The sequence below is a fragment of the Podarcis cretensis genome (genome assembly GCF_951804945.1).
Source record: "Podarcis cretensis genome assembly, chromosome: 9".
NCBI classification, from domain to species: domain Eukaryota; kingdom Metazoa; phylum Chordata; class Lepidosauria; order Squamata; family Lacertidae; genus Podarcis; species Podarcis cretensis.
In genome coordinates this window covers 13,944,489-13,967,295 of record NC_137178.1, presented here as the reverse complement: position 1 = coordinate 13,967,295, position 22,807 = coordinate 13,944,489, and the positions used below count along the sequence as shown (strand labels likewise).

Genomic DNA, 22,807 nt, shown 5'->3' with positions numbered 1-22,807 from the left:
CTTCTGTGGACACTCAGCTTTGCTGCAGCATCGTTCTGCGTATTGTTCTGAGCATTCAGTGCCCGCAGCATCTGTATGCAGTGCCTCTTGCAAGTCTTTCCAGCAGCAGCTTCTGCATGTGCTTTTTGCAGTTTGTACACATGCTTTTCTGAAAAGCGATCATGGGAATCTTGTGAGCCAGCCTGCCTGAGTGTTTGTTTTGATGCCACGCAAGCTTTTGCTGATGTGAAATGCTCTTTTAAATGCCGAGTGTTGTAGCCTTAAATCCTGCTTGGGATATTTCCGCCTGCTTTCTCTTCTCCCCGCCTTCCACCACCCTTTGTGTTGCTTTAATTCCCTGTGCAGATAATGAATTTGGGGCGTGTGTTGCCACTACCCTTTCAGCTTGGAATGAGCTGGATATTTTGCACCAAGGCTTATGGCTTATCAGCCTTCTGAAATATTAGCCAGACAGCTATGATAGCAGACTTAAAACACAGTTAGGGCAGGCTTGTAAATACAGTGTTGTCTGGGTGATCTGTAGCGAGCAAGCATCTTCTTCAGGTGACCAAGCCTAGAAGTGTTTATAAGCTAAAAGAAAAGAAAATGTTTTATTTGACGCAACAAATGACAAGTATAAATGTTTGTGGAGAGGTGGCTCCTGAACGATTTTATAGCTTAGAAGCAGCCTATTTGCAAGGCTGTTCTTATGGATAGAGAGCATGAAACTTGCACCTCGTTGTTCTCTTGCCTCTAATACACCAGGAGAGACCAGCACCAGAGGCTGTGTCCCCCCTGGCAGTTGTCTTTGGGATGTGCACATTCTTCTCTTCTTTAAGCACACAAGTTGTTGGCACACATCTGTGTCTAGAGAGAATGGAGTGTGATGTCAGAAGCGCTGTACTAGCAGCGCCAGAGTGACTTCCCCGGACACACTGCCTGGGCAGTGGCTAAGGGGGTCCTGGGTTGCCCAGATGACAAGACCCTCCTCTCAGCTTCGCTGATGTGGCCCAAAGGAAAGCAGAATGGTATATTGTGAATGGGAATGGCTCACTTTGTCTGTGAAGACATGTGCTGGACAGGCTTAAGAGAGAGTGCTGATTTCACCCCCGTTTTCTGATGTGAAAGGCAAAGCACAAATCAATCTCTGTATGTGGCTGAGTCTTAAATGCAGGCAGAAGCTGCTGTGCTCTTTGAGTCTTGCTCCTTTCCTTTGTGTATCTTAATTACATAATACCATGTATTGATTCTGCAAAGAACATAATGTGTCTTACTCATGTCTTGATGTTGTAATATCATCAGGCCTTTTGTTTGTGCGACAGCGCTCATTGGTACAGAGTTCCAGCACCTCTTTTTTTTGCTGCCCACAGCAGCCATTTTGTGCTGGCACCCATGGCACTCATCAATATAAGCACGGGCACCTCGGTTTTGTGTGTTTTTTTTAAACAAGAACATAAAAGCACTGCATGGCATTATCCCAACCCAGCAGCTGCAATAGTCACAGAGCAGTCTGGTGCCCCCGCTGAGTTTTGTATGGCCAGGTGTGCTGTGTATGTTTGTGTCTCCCCCACCCTCAGCCCACGTTCTCTACTTGTATGCTCTGGGAGTTCATATCTTCCACAGGGCTCTCTGTCGGTTCCTGCGTTTTAAAACAATCCAGTCGAGTATTAGACAAGCAGCACTTGGCACCGAGACTGCAGCTTGTTAGGGATGCAAAACATGACAAAATAAAAGCATCCTAGTCAATCCAACAGCAATAACCAGGTGAAATCTAAATCACCGCTGAGCATTCGCTGCCTTCTTCCCCTGAGCTGCTTCTCTTTCCCCTTGCTGTCTTGTCTTGGCTGCTTGGCTCCTAAGAATACAGTGATCGAGGTCTTAAACAATCATAACTGTTAAGCAGCATGGCAAATAGGGGGTTGGCATTGTTTGGCGTTTGGGGGGGGCATTTTTTGAGCATTCTGGCTGTTTTGACACCCTTTCGGACTTTTTCTTCTTCTTTTTTCATTTCGTTTTATTTTTCCATGATTGGTATCTCTCTGTTCAATTCAGGTTAGAGTTGCCCCTACTGTCACTACCTGGAGTAACAAAAACCCCACTGCCCTTCCCAGCCATCCTCCTGCAGCCTCTCCCTCTGAGACACAGGTATAACATTAATTATTCCTCTTTGAGCAGGATCTGCTCTCCTTGTTATTATTCTTTTTTAAAATAAAAATTGGACACTTGCACACATAATCCCTTTCTATGCCATTCCTATGCTCCCTCCCCGCTCCCATCACCTTTTTTATATACACACTTCGCAATTCTCAGTGCATTCCTGGCCATCTGGGAAGTAGGCACGGGTTTCAGATCAATCAGATTTCCCAGCCGGCCTAGCTGTATTTCAAGATGTCTTCTCGCCCGTGAATCAGATTTTGAGTTCAATCAACGAGGCCCCTGTAGTTTCCACTGGGGGAACAGGTGGGCTTAATTCCTCCCCGCCACATTCCTCCCTCCCTAACAAATTAATAAATGATTTAGCCCTTAAAAGCACCTTGAGTTGACCGTCCCATTCCCCATAATGAATTCAGCGCACGTTAGGTTTTCTCCATTTTTTGGCATTGCAGGTGGATATATCCAGTTTCTTGGGCACCCTGTTGCATGTTCTGTCTTTACATTCAAAGTAAGGTGGGAAGTGGAAAAGAATTGTGTGTAAACTAATGAGTGCTTTGAGAGCAGGACTTTTAACTTTGCAAACTGTCATTCTGGGCCAAGCCTTCGCTTCATATGCACCTAACCAAACCTAACCTTTCTTCTCTTCCCAATTTGTTCCCCAGGGGGAAAACCCTCCTCCTCCAGGGTTTATGCCAGGGGCTGTTAATCCCAGCGCACCACCACATCAGCCGGCGCCTCCTGCTTACAATATGTACTCTCAGGTCGCAGCACAACAAGTGTATCCACAACGTAAGTAGCACAGTCTTCCTAGTATCCCCCCACCCCTTTATTCTTACTACATTGAGCTTGGTGTGCTATAAACCTAGGTTTGTTGTTGTGGCAACCCTTGTACCCACGAAGCCTTTGAACCACCCCCTCCCCATCACCGCTGCCATGGTCACAAGGGGGTAAAAGTGGTCACATCTTTCTCCCTTGAAAAGTACATAGAGCTGAAGGAGGACGTTGTGAGAATACGCTCATTCCGTCAGCACCCTGAGATCTGCAGATGAAGGCTGGTATACTACTACTAGTAGTAGTAGTAGTAGTATCATACACACACCCTGGCAAGGCAGATTGGATGGTAAGGGGCCTGTTGTGCTACTGGGAGACCTTGCACTGGCTTCTGCTAGAGCATCCGGTTAGCTGAATCTGGACCAATGTTGTGAATAACATGGCAACTTGGATTATTTTCCCCATTGTATCCCAGGAGCATGGGATGGCTTGTATCTTTTATGACTGTGAAGGAACTTAAACCTGCTTTCCTTCCTTCCTTCCTTCCTTCCTTCCTTCCTTCCTTCCTTCCTTCTTTCCTTCTTTCCTTCTTTCCTTCTTTCTCTCTCTCCCCCTCTCCCTGTAACTCCATTCTCGGCCCACCATGCTGCTCAGGTTCCCTTTGGGATTGACAAATTTCTCTTCAGGCATCATAGAGGCATTAAATAAATGAGCTATGGATTTTGCAGTGAAATAGCTGCAACCTTGTGATATTCATTTGATTTCTTCTCTCCCCATCGCCCCTTAATAACTCATCTGGTAACAGCACTTAACATCGAAGCAATTTATGCCAGGCAGCATGGTGGGGAGCAGGGAGAGCTTTTGAACAGACAAGTCAAAGAATTGTTGAACATTAAGGGTTGCTATTTCTAAGGAAGAAATGGCACTTGGCTTAACAATGTGTCTTCTAAATTATTCAGGGAGGGTGAGCTTCATACGTGTCGTTGGTCTCTCCCTCCCCCCACTACCACCCTTGTCTCTTTTTAGCCCCCTAGAGTAGAGAAGGGGGGATCCCGTGGCCATCTGGGTTGCATTTGGCAGCAACAGATTCCGGGCAACAGATTCCCCCATCCTTGACCTAGAGATCGATTATTAGATATTAGGCGCCAGGCAAAAACGTTCCTCTTCAACCAGGCCTTTTGGCCAATTAACATTATATGGCTTTCTAGTGGGGTAGGAGCTGAAAACAATGCCAATACATTTCACATCTGGCGACCAATGTGCCCCTTTGGGTAGACGAGTCTAAAAAATCTGGGACACAAATGTTCCTGGCCCTCTAGTGCAGGCATAGGCAAACTCAGCCCTCCAGCTGTTTTTGGACTACAACTCCCATCATCCCTAGCTAACAGGACCAGTGGTCAGGGATGATGGGAATTGTAGTCTCAAAACATCTGGAGGACCAAGTTTGCTAATTGCTATGGAGGCTCATTTGCCTTATTTGCCATGTCTAGGAGGATTAGTTTGGTCAAACAGGGTATACATTACTTCTGGTAAATGTGCCACCATAGCAGCTAGACGGCTGTGAAAATTTGTGTCCTGGGCTCCTCTACCCATGTACTATCTGAGACCAAAAGGGCGCATAGGTTGCCAGATGTGATTCTCCCCCCCCCCCCGATTCTAAATGTGTCTGTGGGGAGGGAGGGCTATTGCTTTGGTTTGCTTTCGTTCTCATTTTATTACGCATTCTGTGTTCTCCTTTTGTATTTTTATGTTGTTCACCGCCCTGTGATCTTTGGGTGTTGTATACAAATTTAATTAATAATAATTTTCTGTTTTTATCTTCCGTATTAAAGCAGGAACCTTTATCTGGAATGCTTAACCTGCAGCCCCTCTTAGGAGGGCTGTGTTTTCTCCCTTTTCAGCTGGGCCTCACTTTACTAACATAACCTTCTCCTTTCCCCCCACCCTCTCCGATGTAGCTTGCCAGCCAGCGCAGCAGTATTCTTTCGGAACGGGGGGACCGTCGCTCTATCAGCCCCACCAGCAACAACCTCCTCCGCCCCCTACCTCGGCCTCTTACGCTAACCCTAACCCTCCTTACATGCCCTCTAACCCTCCCACCTCCATGCCCTCCCCGCTGTACCCAGCCCAGCCCCAGCCCTCCCCGACCAGCTTGAACCCCAGCTCTTCTCTTCCTCCTCCCCCTCCTTCTGGTGCCTCCTTCCAGCATGGCCGGCCGGGAGCCCCAGCATCTTCTCTGCCGTATGCGCTGCCTCCTGGACCCTCAGGTACAGAGCCGGCAACCAGTGAGCTCGCTGCATCCCAAAGAACAGGTCTGCGCTTGCAAAGGGGCCTTTGTTATGCATTTTGGGGGCGGGGCGGGATGGGGCGCACGTTTCATTTATCCTCGTCGTTTTGCATGTGTATGCTGACACGGGTTTGCGCAAAACTGGTGGCTTGCGCAAAACTCTGGTTGTGTGCTTCTGAAAAGCATCGCCATCTTTTGCCTTCCGTATAAGACCAGCAGCTTGCTCTGTCCAGAGCAGCGTGAGTGGCCAAACGCCCCTGCCGTGAGTCAAAATAGCGTCCAGAGATAGTCCCAGGAGTCATTTGCTGCATGTTGTTGTTGTTGTTTAGTCGTGTTCCACTCTTCATGACCCCATGGACCAGAGCACGCCAGGCACTCCTGTCTTCCACACTAGGAGCCAGTGTGGTGTAGTGGTTAAGAGTCTTGTAATCTGGTAAACTGGGTTCGATTCCCTGCTCCTCCACATGCAGCTGCTGGGTGACCTTGGGCTAGTCACACTTCTCTGAAGTCTCTCAGCCCCACTCACCTTACAGAGTGTTTGTTGTGGGGAGGAAAGGAAAGTAGAATGTTAGCCGCTTTGAGACTCCTTAGGGCCTTAGGGTAGTGATAAAGCGGGATATCAAATCCATATCCAAACTCTTCTTCCACTGCCTCCCGCAGTTTGGTCAAACTCATGCTGGTAGCTTTGAGAACACTGTCCAACCACCTCGTCCTCTGTCGTCCCCTTCTCCTTGTGCCCTCAATCTTTCCCAACATCAGGGTCTTTTCCAGGGAGTCTTCTCTTCTTATGAGGTGGCCAAAGTATTGGAGCCTCAGTTTCAGGATCTGTCCTTCCAGTGAGCACTCAGAGCTGTTTTCCTTCAGAATGGAGAGGTTTGATCTTCATGCAGTCTACGGGACTCTCAAGCGTCTCCTCCAGCACCATAATTCAAAAGCATCAATTCTTTGGCGCTCAGCCTTCTTTATGGTCCAGCTCTCACTTCCATACATCACTACTGGGAAAACCATAGCTTTAACTATACAGACCTTTGTCGGCAAGGTGATGTCTTTGCTTTTTAGGGTGCTGTATAGCTGTATATTTGCTGCATAGAGGCTCTCAAGCTGTAGAAGGGGCTTTAGCTGAACGTTCTGGTTTTAACCAAAACCAAGACCAAAAGGAAGTCAAGACATCAGTGCTGGCAGCTTTCAGTCAGCGACTTATAAGAACAGGGCTTTGGGATGGGACCTGGCTCTTGTTTGTTTGCCATGCCCCAAAATTGCCTAGCCAATTGTTTAACATTCACAAGCCTTCCGTAGGAAAGTGTGTTGCCCGCTATCAGTTTGCAAGATTTTTTAGCTAGCAAGGCCAGAGCTCAGGGATGATGGGAGTTGTAGTCCAGCCACATCTGGGGACCCACAGGTTGAGAACCGCTGCTGTAGGCTGAGAGATAGTGGCTGGCCCACGTTCACCCAGTGAACTTCAGAACGGAGCGGGGATTTGAACCCAGGCCTTTGCAACCCAAGAGTCCAGTGTTTAAACCCCTACACCACACTGACTCTCCTAAGGTACGGTCACTTTACTGATTACCACTGCAGTTGCACCCTTGCCGCTCTGGAAAACCTGCAAAGCTACAGCCGCGCTTCACAGACCAAACATTTGTATTTATGGAAGTGTGTAAGTACAGGAGGGGACGCGGGTGGCGCTGTGGGTAAAAGCCTCAGCGCCTAGGGCTTGCCGATCGAAAGGTCGGCGGTTCGAATCCCCGCGGTGGGGTGTGCTCCCGCTGCTCGGTCCCAGTGCCTGCCAACCTAGCAGTTCGAAAGCACCCCCGGGTGCAAGTAGATAAATAGGGACCGCTTATCAGCGGGAAGGTAAACGGTGTTTCCGTGTGCGGCTCTGGCTCGCCAGAGCAGCGATGTCACGCTGGCCACGTGACCCGGAAGTGTCTCCGGACAGCGCTGGCCCCCGGCCTCTTGAGTGAGATGGGCGCACAACCCCAGAGTCTGTCAAGACTGGCCCGTACGGGCAGGGGTACCTTTACCTTTACCTTTAAGTACAGGAAGCCTTACACTTCTCTGAAGTGGCATGGGAGCAACCGCTGTTGCCCTCTAGGAGCCAGAATCCCTAACAGGCAGATAGCCATGATGTGGGAAGGAGCCTTTTGGTTTTCTCTTTCTCACTTCTTAACAAAGATTATTCCATTAGCAAGCTTTGAGATGGTTTCAGGAGAGCATGGACCAGGGTTCTTGTTTTAAACCCAAGGTTGGGGACATTTTTTTTGGGGGGGGGGGAGCAGAAGGTCCGACCTGTCCCTTTAAAATAATAATGGTAGTAATTCTGGAAACTTAATCATTGCATACCTTATAAACATGACGCCGTAATTCCAACCAGAACAAAACGTATTGGCCGCTGACCTATTATATCAATGCTCCAGCCCTTTATATTCATTGTTAGCTGAAGTTTTTCCATTGGGATTGGCACCAGTAAAGGGGGGGGGGGCGAGCGACAGTTGTTCACTAAAGGTGAGACTCGATATCGACGAAGCAATTTAGAAACCCTTTAAAGGTATGTTTTTCTTCTCGCATGAACTAAACAAGCATGTCTGGAACATTTGCTTCTGCATGTGTGTTAGCATGACACAAGAACGTTTGGCCCAAAATGAGAGAACTGTGAACTTGCTTTTGTTAATGTTTTTTGTCTTGAGCAGCTGTGGGTGCATGATAACAGACCTGTTTCTTTATCGGTGTCGTTCAGCTCTTTAGCTTTCCTTTCCTTGAAAATAAAATGCAAATAAGCATAACAGGAAGACACAAAGCTTTTGTCAGGGACCAAAACTTTGTATTATTATTATTATTATTATTATTATTATTATTATTATTTTGGCCAGGGTATGAAGGGAGCAAGGCTATTACAGGTTACAGTTTTGGATGAAATTACATTAGATACACAGCAGCTGTTCCTCTTTCCTGGTAGAAAAATGGGTTAGAGTGCTTTTGAGTTCCCTTCAAGAAATACAGTGTGTCCCAGGATGCCTTGCAAAGAGTTCTGTGGACTAAAGTTTTCTAATGGAGGTAGCTTCCATGTTCAGTTCACAGCTGAACTTTTAAAACAGATGTGGTCCTCTAGATGTTGAGCTTCAGCTCCCATCATCCCTGACTGTTGGATTCCAGACAACTAGAGATCCATGCCTACCCCATCCCTGTTTTTGCAGGGATATCCCATTTTCACTTTGATAAACAGGACTAGTGATGTTAAATTCTCGAGAATATTCTCAAATATATTCTCGATTAATGAGAATATTAGATAATTTTCATTTAGATAATTTTCATAGGAGAATACTCATTTTAATGCACTGAAAATGATATAATTCGTTAATATACATGTTTATTCATGGGTAAACTTGTTCAGATGGCAACCAAAAACTGTAAAGATACTTTTATTCAGTGGGGCAATGCAATGAATTCACATTCTTTGATTTTTATTTTTTTTGCACCAAACTTGAAATTGAAAATTCAGCGTGAATGACTCAAGTTAATCACCAAGCCTATTACATACAGTTGAAAAACATAGGAATTCAAATGTTCATCAAATTAAATGAATAGCATTTTTAAAACTAAAAAAAAATTAAAAAATGGTTTCTGTAGCTCACATTTCAGAACTGCCAATGGTGAATGACACAATGCCCAGTAATGTAACAGGATCAAAAAAATAATTATTCATTACTTATACTGGCAATATCACAGCATGATTTATTATTTACTAGGTTTTTTAAATGTGGGTTGTAAAACTGGTTCTTACATTAGAACTTACAGTTTGTGGAGAATATTCTCCGGAGAATTTTCCAGCAGAGAATATTCACGAGAATATTCTCATTCACGAGAATATTCTCACCTCACATCACTAAACAGGACTTTGGAACCAAGAATTTGGAACCAGGCCTTGCAGGCCTTAAGCCCAGCACAACACCAGCAGCTATTCAAATTGAGTTCTCTGAGAATCCCACAGTTCCTGGGAAACTCCTCTAGGTTTTCTTAGGCAGGAGGTTGTGGATACTGAGTGCATTTCCTTGGAGAAGGTGTCTTGTTCTTTGCTGCTTAGGCAAACTCTGGGGCTGCATGGCTAAACTGGGAGTGAGGATTGGTAAGAGCGGACGCTTGAAATCTGTTCTTGAAATCTTAGAAGGTATTTTCCAGCACAAGCAAAGCTTGGAAAAAGCTGGTAATGGGAAGGTAGTGTATCTTTTTTTCCTTTTAAATTGCTCCTGAGGTTTTTTTGCGTTTTGTCTGCAGACTACCAATCCATACAAGACGAAGCCAGTATTCTGCAAGGTGACTTAGCTACCTTTTATAAAATGGAAATCATTAAGGCACAGCACGAACATCTAACAAATTGGACTCTAGCAGTGCATGTTACCGCAAATTCAATACTTTGTGCTAATAATACTTGTTAAATCCAATGAAATTTAACACTCGGTAACATTTTAATGGAGACAAATGGTTTGACTCAAATAGCAGAGCTGGGATTTATAACCACAGATGTGATCAACTTCCAAAACAGATGTTTGTTGCTTTCATTGGGAGAGGAGTAACGCTCTGAAATGTTAATTTCCATGGTCTGCACTATAATTTTTGAAGCAGTCTTTTGCACGAACAGGACAGCTGCCTTTCGTGTTCAGAAAAGCTGAGAAGACAGTCACACAATCTTCCAAATAGTTGCAACTATCCTTAAAATCAGGGCGTGTGTATTCTGCACTTTCCAATAGAACGTTAAAAGAAATTGCACCTAATCGATCCAAGTTCTGTGTCCAAAAAAATCCAGAATCATTTGCTTAACTTGGGCAGATTGAACAGATTTGCATAAGCTATTTGTAAACTAGCTCCTGCTTGTGCTGATGGAAAAGATGAGGAATTGCTGAGGTCGTGAATATGTCTACCTGCAGTTCTTCCTTTCGGCACAGGAAATAGGTTTTGGTTAATAGAAGGAAGGAGAGCAAACTCGGCCTCAAACTCAGGGACATATAATAATAATATAATAATAATTTATTATTTATACCCTGCCCATCTGGCTGGGCTTCCCCAGCCACTCTGGGCGGCTTCCAACAAAATATTAAAATACCATAATACATCAAACATTAAAAGCTTCCCTAAACATAGTCAGGGGGCCTCTAAGTTAGCCTGGCACCACATTCAGTATTTCTAGGGTTTAAGTGTTGGTTTTCACCAGGCTCTCTCAGTTTCCCAGGTGAGAGACTTGCTCATGGGGGGAGGGAAGAGAAAAAGTTGAAATGCTAACAGCAAATATTTCTCTTCTCCTTTGTTTTTCTTATTTCGCCTAATTTATCCTTCAACTTTCAGCCTTTAAAAAAATATGATTTAGTTAGTCCTGGGAAGGGAGAAAGAACTGTGAAGAACACTGAAGTTCTCCCTGCCTAGCCTTGATTGCTAGAAATCTTAATCGGAAACCCTGCTAGCTTCCAAGATTGGAGCAATCATTATCCCCACACTCTCAACCTATATTTTCTATAATGAGGACTAGAATCTTCCTTTGGAAAAGAAACAACGCCGAGATTCACAGAAAGTGAAATCCTGTTCCCAGTACACACTTACCTTCTTGCCCTTAGTTGCAAATGAGCTGCAGAACCATGGGAATCCAAATTTCTCAAGGAAACTGAGTTAATCCTAGATTTTAAGAGAATGGGAGCTACAGTTTTATAAAAGAAAATTATAGCACTGTGGTTAAAAACTCCAACTGTGATTATTTTTGATTAACTATCGGTGTTGTGTAACAAACCTGCATTACTTTTTATTTTACTTGAGTGGCCCTTGAGTTCAGATCAGTTTAGAAGATCCCAGTTTAAGATGTCCCCCTAAGCATGTTTGTTGGGGCAGGAGAGGTCCCTGCATACTCCTGAGCCAGAGCAAATTCCAGCAGGAACATCTGCAGCTACTGATTTCGGATTCACACTCAGAATTGCTTTCATCCATTTTCAATAAGGCTTATTCGGAAGCCCTTGCCGATAGATGATAACATCAATGTGTGTTCAGATGCCCAGCTGGACACTTTTGTCTGGACAGGTTCATAGCTTTTTTATTTATTTAGATGATTTATTTGCTGCTTAGCCTTCTCTTCTTCTTTGCAAAAGTAAAATCTCTGAGCGGTTCACTGATACCGGCATAGGCAAACTCGGCCCTCCAAATGTTTTTGGCCTACAACTCCCATGATCCCTAGCTAACAGGACCAGTGGTCAGGGATGATGGGAATTGTAGTCCCAAAACATCTGGAGGGCCAGGATATATATGTGACTTAAGAGGTTTAAATGATGGAGTCTAAAGAAGGAGAATAATATTAATGAAGAGCAAAACAAGGGGTTCTGTGAAGAATTTGGTACAATTGAACATATATGAGATATGCTCTTGACTGTATTTGGGTTATTATGATTGTAAAACCTTCTGTAATACTGTATAAAATTAAAGATAATAAAGGAAGAAACATCTGGAGGGCCGAGTTCGCCTATGCCTGCCATAGAATTTAAAATAAAAATGTAGTAAGTGCGATTAAAATATTGCAGTTAGTGATCAGGATACAGCAAACATATTGTAATAAACTTCATCCCTGAGGATCATCTACTCTGCAGTGCAGGAATATGAAGTTTCCCATATGGGGATCAAACCTGCAACCTTGGCGTTATCGGCACCATCCTCTAACCAACTGAGCTATCAGTTTCCTGGACGGAGCGCTTTCATGAGCGAAGCTGCTTTTTCCAGGGAGGCACAGTAATTGGCACTGCAAACGCAGGGGGCTCCCTGCATTTCAGCTCCCAAGCCCATGAGGCTCAGTAGCAGCCAGCCATTGTTACTCTACTCCCCAGTTAGTGATTATGAATTCAAGCGGCAAGATCTGTGGCAGCGCACTCTCCCTCTGCGAGACAGGCTTCCTGCCAAGCAGCAGCAAAACTTAATTAAGTGACTCAAACGAGCATGTTCACAGCAGCTTTGTTCTTTCCAATTTTTACCAGTTTGATCCAAACCATTTTTTTTTTTAAAATGTTGACACTGCTGTGGATTTATAGGTTACCAGGAATTACTGATTCTCTCCTGATATCCGTGCTGCAAAAGCTGGTTGTCTTTTTCAGTGGCCTGCGCTGGAAAGGATAGGCGGTGAAGATCTAAACCTGCCGTGTCTCTGCTACCAGTTGCTGATTTAATCCTAACATTAGCAAAACTACATCCATGCGGGAACCTAGGCTTGAAACTGCTGTCTTCAGCAGACCCAGTTCCATTGTAACCAACTAATGGTTTTGCCCATTGCATATCTGAATATGTGTCCTTAGACTTTTTATTAATGCAAATAGCACAGGCATGTCCCCAGATTTAATCCTCCTCCCCCAGCGCGAAATCCATTGTCCTTTGGGAAGGGCAGTGCCCAGTGGTAAAGTTCGTATGCAGAAGGTCAGTCCTCTGCACCTCCAGGTGGTCAAGGACTCCTGCCAGTCAGTGGTAGATCAGAGGCAGGGAGCTTCCAGCCCGTGGGCCAAACAAATGTGGCCCTTCAGGGCTTCGTCTGGCCCTTGGCACTCCACCCAGACCACAACCCTCACAGGCCTTGCTTCACATCATCCCCCAGTGTTTTTGCATGGCTGGAATGTGTCCTTCAGCTCTGATCATGCCTCTTGCTTGCATTGATGGAGGGTAGATAGTTGTGTGTGTGAGCGCTTGTAGGAACTGGCCTCCTGTCCAAAGGTAAATTGACATCTACTCCTATGCCCACATTTGCCTCTGGCCTTGACCGCCACTGTTATGTGGCCCCTGGAAGCTTCCCCAGGAAGGAATATGGCTCTCAAGCAGGGAAGTGTCCCCACACCTGGTGTAGGGGAAGCTTCTAAGGCTAAGCAACTGTGTTTAGATGGGCCTATCGTCCAAATCAATACAAAGCAGCTTCTTTGTTCAATCACCATGAAGGCTCTGCATCCCAGACTTCCAGGGCGAACCAGTAGAGGCATATATTTTGGCAAACGGTGGCCAGCACATCGTTTTCTGTTGGAAACGTTTCGGGGCATCAACCAGCATTTTAAACCCCAGAAGCACCGAAATGCTGCATTCCCCTGAGCAGCAACACGGTATTCCAAAGTGGTGTCTGTTGCTAACAACGTCTGAAACAAATCTCTGAAATTTCAGATTTTCTTCATTAGCCCAATGATAGAAATGTCAATGACCGTATTAAATATGTACTGATAAATAACAAATATATGTGATTATGCTAATTGTACTTGCAAATCCATGCCAGATTGACAAAGAGCGCTGTAATGAATGTTAATCGTAACTGGAATATTGTGCCATCAATTTACATAAAGCTTTGCAGGTAGTATAAACCCACAGTTTAGGTCCTTTCCTCGTGGGGCTTGCGATCTGCATTCTGGTAGTGGAGGCAGAACATGCACAAATATAGGAGCAACTAGTTGGGTTTAGTTCCCGTTGAGCAGGAGGAGCAAGGGAATTGGGCCAAAGGCTATGAAGGCAGATGTGGGTTTTTGCGTTATTTGCATTCCTATTTCAAATACAGAACATGCTCATCCCCTCTCTGAAATTTCTAGATTCCAATGAAATGCTAGCCTCTAGTTAGAATGTGGCAAAATTTGCTCCTCCTGATTTTCTGGGACACTACATTCCACTGATATTGTTTGGTCTTGTTGCAGGACCTCAGAATGGCTGGAACGACCCTCCTGCTTTGAGCAGAATTGCAAAGAAAAAGAAGGTAGGTTAAAAGAAACTTAGGACGTGCCAAGAGTGACTTTGAAGGCCCTTCCCCAGGTGTCTCTGCGATCAAAGGTGGCAACCAGAGAGAGGGTTATCTTAGCCTGTGTGTTGTTATCCTCCCTGATCAGCAAAATGAGGTTTTTAATTGTTCCAGTAGGCAAGACAGGACTCAAGAGGTTAAGATCTCTTGGATTTAGAAAGCAGAGGTTTTTCCCTGCCGGATATGAGACTGTATTATGAGGTATCCTATCTTTGCTGGTTGAAGGAATGGATAACATTAGAAAATTCACATATTCTACACTTAGAAGGTCATGACAATATTTTTGGTTGGCACGCTTATATATGGTATGAAAAGGTGAAAGTTCATAAAGGATTTAGAAATATAATTAGGAAAAAAATGTATACAGTATGGAATAAATACAAGAATCTATTAAAAAACTTATGGAATATGCAGAAATGGTGAAACTTACCGGAAGAATAAGAAATCAAGATAACAAACATTTTATAAAAGAATGGAAATGGTTTATTGAATATTTACAGATAAATTGTAAACAGATTAGAACATTGGCAGGATTGTTGTAATAACCTGCAGTTTTATAAGAGTTTATATTTAAAGTAGATGAATGAATGAGCAAATTGATTTGGATACGCAGAAGATACTTAAAATAAATTTAAGGAACCGCAGAAAGAGGGGGAAGGAAGTCAAGTTTTGAAATGTTAAAATGATTGTAAAATTAGTGAAATGTATAAACCTGAAAAGCATATTTTTTTTAAAAAAAATGATTCGCTTGGATTTGTTTTAAATCTATCATCAGAGGGCTTGCGAACGCATTTCAGTTTATGAAAGACTGGAGCATGGAAAAATCAACAGCAAGTTATACATGAATGAAGCTTGCCTGTTCCATCAACAGCTTCAAAAAGAACTCCTTTAAACTTAGCTAAATTGCTGGCTAGGGCTGATAGGAATTGTAGTCCAAAACGTCAGGCTAGCAGAGGCTGATTGAATGCCCGACGAACAAGGAACTGAAATAACCTTTGATAGGTGAACAGCCCTCAAAGCAGTGGTAGCAAATATCATTTCCTGTCATTTATCACACACCTGTTGCCATAAGAACTCAAATGAGCTCTTCTTTTCCTCCTTCTGCCTTAGGTGCCTGAGAACTTCCTGCCTCCGGTTCCCATCACAGCCCCGATAATGAACCCCATGTCGGACCCTCAAGCCCAGCTGCAGCAGCAGCAGCAGCAGCAGCAGCCAGGAATGCCTCCTGCTCAGGTTCCGTTCCAGCCCTCGCATCTTCCTCCAGGCCAACCTAGCATGCCAAGCCCTTACCAGAACGTCCCACAACCTGGGGGCCAGACCATCATGACTCCTGCCGTGTCCATGCCCAGCATGGAAGGGGCTCCTGGAGCGCCAATTGGCAACACCATGCAGGTAAGAGCTGGTGGCCAGGTGTCTTGGGCTGGCTGGATGCCAAGGAGTGGTGGGAGGCACCAGCCGTGGGACCCCCTGGCTAACAGGACCAGTGGTCAGGGATGATGGGAATTGTAGTCCCAAAACAGCTGGAGGGCCAAGTTTGGCCATCACTGCCCTAGGGAACCCCCAGGGGAAGTGTCAGGGAACTGCCATCAGCTCAGAGGCGAGAGGTGGAAGGGCAGTTGTGTTATAGGGAACCTCTGGAAGTCTTGCGAAGCACTTCCTCCTCTGGTGAGGAGGAAAGCCCCACTTCCAGTGGAGGGGAGGTGGTGGAACCAGGGGATGCTAGGGAGAGCCTCAACACCGACCCTGAGCAAGCCGGAGAGAAGGGAAGTAGCCCTTTGCCAGCGCCCACTCTGCGCAGTAGGTTTTGGTGCAGGGAGGGGAGGAGAAGGTTTGGGGGGGGGTCAAGCGATTGTTACGCTGGGGGAGGTACAAGGACCGACCACTCCCAGATTCTGCTAGCGACTGAGCCAGACTTGAACTTGCGGCGCTCTTCACTGTAAATAGTTTTGCACTAAGAATAAAGCCGGGAAAAGACAGGTCGGAGTCTTGCCTGTTGGCTCTCGAGCAACCACACCACCATCTAACAGGAAGGATGCTCAGGGCCAGGCAGTTGGGGTTGGGACGACGATGAGCGGTCAGAGGGAGAAGAGGGACAAGACTTGGGGGGAGGAGGTGTCGGAAGCTGAAGAGGTGACAGGCTTTAGTGAGCAGGAAGAGGCTAGGGCAGAGAGCAGTTCAGACTTTGAGGCTATAGCGGAGGCTGCAGGGGGGGGGGCGGCCAAGAGGCAGAGTTGAACGGTGGCATTTGCCACAACATTTAGAGATGGATGCTTTAAAAGGGGATTAGACCAATTTGTAGATGGGAAGGTTATCGATGGTCGCTACTCACAATAACCACACTCCCACCAGTATCAGAGGTGGTTGCTAGGCAATGTGAGAGTACCTTCTCGTAGGCTTCCCATGAGCGTTTTGGTCGGTCATTGTGAAACCAGGATGCTGGGCTGTAGAGAGGCCTTTGATCTAGTCGTGTAAATTTATTTGGTTTTCAGATTAAAGTTTTACAGTCACATAGCCAACATACAACATAGAAACAAGATTCCAGAGAATCTCATGGACTTCCTTTCTCCCCTTTGTGGGTCCTGTTGTTAATCACCTCCTCCCACATCTTTTATAAGAACCAAATCTTTTACATCTCCAATATGTCCAAAATTCACCATTAAACTGCAAGTGTTATTCCAATCCTACTAACGATTTTAACTCTTCACAATGGTTTTTAAGATAAGTTATAAAATATTCCCCCCATTCCTTATTAAAAATTTGGTCTTCCTGATTCTTCCTACCAGAGAAGAATGGCAGAGATTAAGTTGATGACGCACTCCAGCCCAAGCCACAAAAACTCTGCCGACCCCTGAATTTTGGTTGGATCCCCTCTATGCCTGATGTGGTAGCAGCCATGTAGCCTGGACAGGCAGCTGTTGAATTTCTGAACGGCTGATTGTTTCTTCTCCCTCCCACTTCCTCAGTGGGAGGTCTGCGGGGTCCTGCCTGAAGAAACAATCACCCTTTTGACTTGGGGGATTGTCTTTGAAAGCAAATTACTGGCAAATGATCGTGAGAGCCTTGTGGGTGGGTTGCTATGCGGTGAGAGACGTTGGCTCATTTGGAGCTGCATTGTTGAGGCAGGCAGGTTTTGCCCATTTCATTTGATTTAGATCTTACTGATGTTTAGGCAGAGGTTAGCATTTGCTTTCCCTGTCCCAAAATCATTCAAGGGTGCAGAAATATGCACTCTAAATACCTGATTATCCTGTAGTAAGAGGGAATCCAGCATGAATGGGTTTTTAATGGTAAGGCACGATTAGCAGGGCTGCTTTAGCATTAAGAGGCAAATGTGGCAGGTACCATTAAAGGGCAGCAGATTGGTAGGTGTATAGAAACAAGAGTCTTTTGGCCTTGGACTTTGTCACTGGACAGTTGGCCCAGAGTGGATATTAAAGAGGGGTTCTTGACTGAAGGAACACAGTGCCACCACCATGCTGAAGCTAAGCAGGTCTGAGTCTGCTCAGTGCCTGGATCGGAGACCACCTGGGACCTGCATGTCCATTGACTTGGGTTCCATGATGGAATATTAATGTAAAAATATAAAGGGGGGAAGATAGAAAATAATACATGGGAAGTGAGTTGCCAAGAAAATGTTGATTGTGGTCTTGGAAGTGCAACAGAAAGGATCATTCAGTTTGTAACTTAAGGGTTACCGTACTTTTTGCTCTATAAGATTCACTTTTTCCCTCCTAAAAAGTAAGGGGAAATGTGTGTACGTCTTATGGTCTTATGCTTTTGCTGTGCAGCGATCCCTCTTGCTGTTCTGGCTTCTGGGATTCAGAATTTTTTTTTTCTTGTTTTCCTCCTCCAAAAACTAGGTGCGTCGTGGTCTGGTGCGTCTTATAGAGCGAAAAATATGGTAATTGTGTTACCAGTAAGAAGCGTGGAAGTGTTGCTTAGCAATCAGGCAGAATAGCATGATTCCTAGTGGAGTAGCACCTGCTCTAATAGGCTGTGTAATAGGCTGTGTAGTTCTGCGGGAATTTTCCCTTTGTATGTTTTTCATTGAATGTCTCCATGCCCCAAACAAGGCCTGAACTGGAAGTGAAATCCTCTCTGTCCCTTTCTCCTCAAATCATACACTCTTTTTATTTCGCTTCCTCAGTATCAAGACCTTCCCTCTGCATTCCATCTGTGTTATTTAAGTGACTTTACTAACATGCGGTTCCCCTGGAGTAAAAAGGCTGGGAGCAAATGATGACAAAGCGATATTCCAAATTACTCTTCCTTCCCCTCTAGCATGTGCAATCCTTGCCAACAGAGAAGATAATGAAAAAGCCCATACCTGAGGAACACCTTATCCTAAAGAATACATTTGAAGCTCTGATCCAGAGGTGTCTCTCTTCAGCTACCGATCCGGTATGTCCTTCATATGTTTCTGTGTTTTGGTGGTGGTGTTTTTATATTAAAAAATGCATTTTATGTAGTGTAATCACACATTCAGAGCTGGTGGCATCCATCACTGTGTGGTGAGTCATCAGAAACGATTTATCACCAGCAGCTAGGCTCTCGCCAAGTGCTTCAGATATTCAGCCTATCAGAAAAATTGCAGTTACTGTGTGATTTACACAATGGGAGGGCATAATCTTAGGCTGTCTTCCCTTGCGGGCGACTCGAATTAAGATAAGTGCTTCTTCCCCAATCCAAATGGTTCAAGAAGACCTTGGAAATGCAGAGGGCAGCAGCAAAAAATGAATGTTTTGCAGACACGGCCGAAAAAGGATTCAGCACCTTGGAGAGCTGCAAGTGAACAGTGGTAGGGAGCTGCAGATGGGCTTGTGGCCTGACTCTGTGGAATGCAAGTTTATATTGTCATTTTGGTCTTGGGGTTTGGAGTGATTGGGTCCAGGGATACCAAAGAAGGATGTCAAAGAGATATCTGAAGAAGTGTGCATGCACACGAATGCTTATACCAATAACAAACTTAGTTGGTCTCTAAGGTGCTACTGGAAGGAATTTTTTTTTGTTTTTTTGTTTCTTGTATGGCAGACCTACCTGTAACTAGTTCTAGTGTTTTATTAAAAGGAAAGGTGTAGACGTACAACAGACCAGCCTGCCAGGTTTCTCAGCCTTTACAGACATGGGATGGACTCTGCAGCAAGGAGATGGCTTGTTTGCACCCAAGCAAATGTGCATATGTTTTTTATAGACAAAGTGACATACACCACTTTGCCAGGACTTCCCATCACTTCACCTGACCAGGTGAGGGTATCGGTGACAAATTCCCAAATCTTACAGATAGTTCCCCTTACTGGGCCCAGAGCCCAGCACCCGAAGCCCACAGATGATGACATCAAAGCAAGCCAGTTTGCTTATATCACAGCAAGTGAATATAAATGTATATGAGCTCATTGCTGCAACTACCAAGTAATTGTGGTAGTTATCTTGACTACCAAGATGGTGTTTGCAGAGCTTCTGGAACAGCTCATCTTTGATTCAACCCAGGGAGGTAGGGAAGACGCAGGAGTGTATCCTGTTGGTTGACAGCAGCAGAACCGCCTTCCATAGTGCTGGGTGCTTACTTTCACCTTCAAGGACACAGCTCTCTCAGGAAGATAATTGTGATTCAGACTCGACTGAGGAGCACCTTCCTTTCTACCTCAAAGCCAGCAGTTCTGTGTGCCCTCTGTGCAGTCCCACATAAACAACTTGGCTTGTGCAACCCGCTGCTCTGAACCTCCTGTACCAAGGGTTGATAACCTCCAGCCTCTGTGCCAAAATTGGCCTGCCTGGTCATTTTCATGAAACGACGCCCACCAGCCCCACACCATGTGTCATATGTGACTTGGGATATGGGGCAGGTAGATGCTTGGCCACAAAAAGAAGGACTGAACCCATTATCAGTTGATGCCTGGGGAGGTTCAATCCTGCTTTGTTCAGGTGTGCCAGCCAACTGCTGGAACCAGCTGGTGCGCCAAAGCCTTGCCTAAAGTAGGATTGACACCCCCCACATGTGCATCAGCTGATGTGTGGGGAGTTGAATCCTACTTGGGGAGGAACTTCCCCCATGCTTAGCAGGCACATCAAAGTACATACTAATTCGTATGTATGTTTATGTTGGGATACTGCCGGGGAGACGGGGGCATCAGGCAGGCCCCCAGCTGGCTCCAGCCAGCGGCCGGCAGCTGGGCGATCACCGGTCTCCCTTGGAACAGCATCAAACAGCGACACGAGCCTCAGATATGTTTAGAGACTCGTGCACGCTCTATCAACAGAGTGAATAAATCTTCGCACAACAAAAGTGGTGGACAGAGCCATGTGTAAGCATAATTTACAGCATTTTATTTAACTGCATGAACAAAGAAAAAAACATGTCTGCTTCCCTTCGTGTCCAGCAAAACAGCTAAAGCAAAAGAAATATACAAAACGGAAGTTCCCAGCGAGCCTGTGCTGGAAGTAAACAGGCATGTGACACACAACAGTCATGCCTGTTCCTTTTAAGGTGGAACGGAACTATATCCTAACAGTTTATGTGTGCGTGCTGGTTGAGCATTGATAAAATTTGATAAGCTTGTTTAACGTCTTCCTATGTTCTGGTCTCTTCTGTAGCAAACCAAGAGGAAACTTGACGATGCCAACAAACGCCTGGAGTTTCTGTATGATAAACTTAGAGATCAGACAGTAAGCTTTATTTATCATTGTGCATTATGCTTTGCCATGCTCAGATTATCTTCCTTGCATTTCACCTCCAAGCCAGGCATTCTAAACTTCTGCAGCTGAACTGCTTCCTTCAGATCGTTCTCCAGCCTTCCTTATTTATTCTTGCATTGTTTTCCCGCTTTTAAAAACTATTTGTTAGCTAGAAGTAATTCCTGTGCTATAAGATGGGTCTGCAGTGTTTCGCAGAATAAGTAAATGCACTTCCTGGGTGGGATTTGGGAATCCGTTCTGGAAGCGATGTCACCAGAAGGTAGCTTTGTATGTGGCAGCTGGCTGTTTAAATGATCTGACAAATGGAGCATGTGGTAAAATCAGGCTGAACATTGTGTTGGGCTCCTGGGAATCCCAAGAAAATGCTTAAAACTGCCAGCCCCCTTTAAACAGCATCAGAAAACCCCAAGCCACATCAGATGTAGGAAGTCCATATATCTACTTCAGAATTCTGTCCTACAGTGGCCGAGCAGAATAAGAGGAGCACAGGGGATGACTTTTGTGTATTGGGGAAGCTGGGCCACCAACTTCCACCAGCCTCAGCCAACATGGTCCAGTTGGAGTCATCTGTAGGGCCACAGCTTCCCCATCCCTGGCCTACAACATCGGTCATTATTGGGAGTCATTTTGACTCTGAATAGATAGATTGCACACAGTTGCTGCCCCACTTGTGCAGATGCTGGTGGTGTCACAGAACAAAAAAGCCAACTCTTGTAAAAAGTATTTGCTTCCAATCTCCAGCTGACGCATCGTCCAGAACGGCATTTCATTCTGTACCAGAAATGCTCTCCATATGGGTTCCACCATGTGGGTTGGGGAAGTCCTGTAGTGGTGCAGGAAGCAACATTCTGAGGTCTTGGCTGGGCAGGGCAGGAGAGGCAGACACACTGTTCCACATGCCCTGGAGCAGGGTTTCCCAAATTTGGGTCTCCAGCTGTTGTTGGACTACAACTCCCATCATCCCTGGCTAGCAGTGGCCAAGGATGATGGGAATTGTAGTCCACCAACAGCTAGAGACCCAAGTTTGGGAATTTCCTGCTAGAGGAACAGGAGAAGGGACTACTACTGCCTTGCGCCAACCTGTTGCCGTTGGCGCTCGCAGCTGTCCTTGGAAGAAGTTGTTTGCGTGCCCCAGTTGCATCTGCCTTTGTGAAGTCGTGTAAAATAATAATACCGCAACCATTGAGGAGGACAGATTTCTCCAGTGGCCATTTAGCCACTCCACTCTGAGTGGAGTGCTTGGGGCCAAGAATTCTGGAGTAACGTCAGGTTGGGGTTCCCAGATATCTCTGTGAAAAGGGTACCTTCCCAATTGTGTTTTCTCTCCCCCTCCCTCCAGCTCTCCCCGACGATAATCAACGGTTTGCACAACATTGCCAGGAGCATCGAAACACGGAACTACACGGAGGGCCTGAACATCCACACCCACATAGTCAGCACAAGCAACTTCAGCGAGACGTCCGCCTTCATGCCGGTACTCAAAGTGGTCCTCACCCAGGCCAACAAGCTGGCCGTGTGAAGTGGGCTTGTTGCAGAGCAGAAGCATGCTGCTTTCGAAGAGGCGTGCTGCGAGATGGAGCCCAGCCCTTAGAGCATGATGCGATATAGAAAGCTGGTCACGACAAAGTCATTTTCTCTTCTCCCTCCCCACCCTTGCCGCAGATGAGCTTCGTTTTAGAAGGGCCAGCAAGTCCTGGTGCTTTTTCTTTCTCTCCATCTTTTATTACCCTTATCTGCAGATAAGTGTATTTAATTGTGCCACGTCATATACCCCATTTTAAATGCATGTTACCTGCTGCTTTGAAAGTGGCTTTTAAATACAGCAAAGAGGGGAGTTTGTGTGTAAGGCTGACCTCAGAAAGCAATTTCCCCCCCACATTCCTCTGCATCAACAAGCAATTAAAATGTTTCAGATTCTATTTTCTGTGTGTGCTGAGTTATTATTCCTCCTCCTTAAGGCTTCCACAGTGTCAGTGGGATTTAGCTTAATTAATTTTTAGCTTGCTTAATAGTTTGATGCCTTTGCTTTCGTTAGGCCGAATGGCTATTTATTTAAACCCGTCGCCTTGAAGTTATGCACACACATATATATAGATGCCCCCTTCCCATGCTGAATCCTTCTATAACAGAGGTCAGATCAGTACCGGAGG

General features: G+C 45.5%; 1 protein-coding gene across 12 annotated transcripts in view; it reads left to right on the top strand.

Moving 5' to 3' along the window:
- The window catches only part of SEC31A (SEC31 homolog A, COPII coat complex component), a 56,946-nt gene extending 34,370 nt beyond the window's left edge, over positions 1 to 22,576 (top strand). For 4 of the 12 annotated variants that reach the window (XM_079990698.1, XM_079990700.1, XM_079990704.1 and 1 more), the window contains 9 exons: positions 2,032 to 2,124; positions 2,796 to 2,922; positions 4,863 to 5,216; positions 9,461 to 9,499; positions 13,864 to 13,922; positions 15,075 to 15,356; positions 18,246 to 18,365; positions 20,556 to 20,627; positions 21,997 to 22,576. In XM_079990698.1, the coding sequence (XP_079846824.1) occupies positions 2,032 to 2,124; positions 2,796 to 2,922; positions 4,863 to 5,216; positions 9,461 to 9,499; positions 13,864 to 13,922; positions 15,075 to 15,356; positions 18,246 to 18,365; positions 20,556 to 20,627; positions 21,997 to 22,176 (1,326 nt within the window). In that variant the 3' untranslated portion in view covers positions 22,177 to 22,576. The remainder of the gene's footprint in view (positions 1 to 2,031; positions 2,125 to 2,795; positions 2,923 to 4,862; positions 5,217 to 9,460; positions 9,500 to 13,863; positions 13,923 to 15,074; positions 15,357 to 18,245; positions 18,366 to 20,555; positions 20,628 to 21,996) is intronic. The other 8 variants (XM_079990703.1, XM_079990707.1, XM_079990706.1 and 5 more) reach the window with 8 other exon arrangements.
- Positions 22,577 to 22,807: the final 231 nt, after the last annotated feature.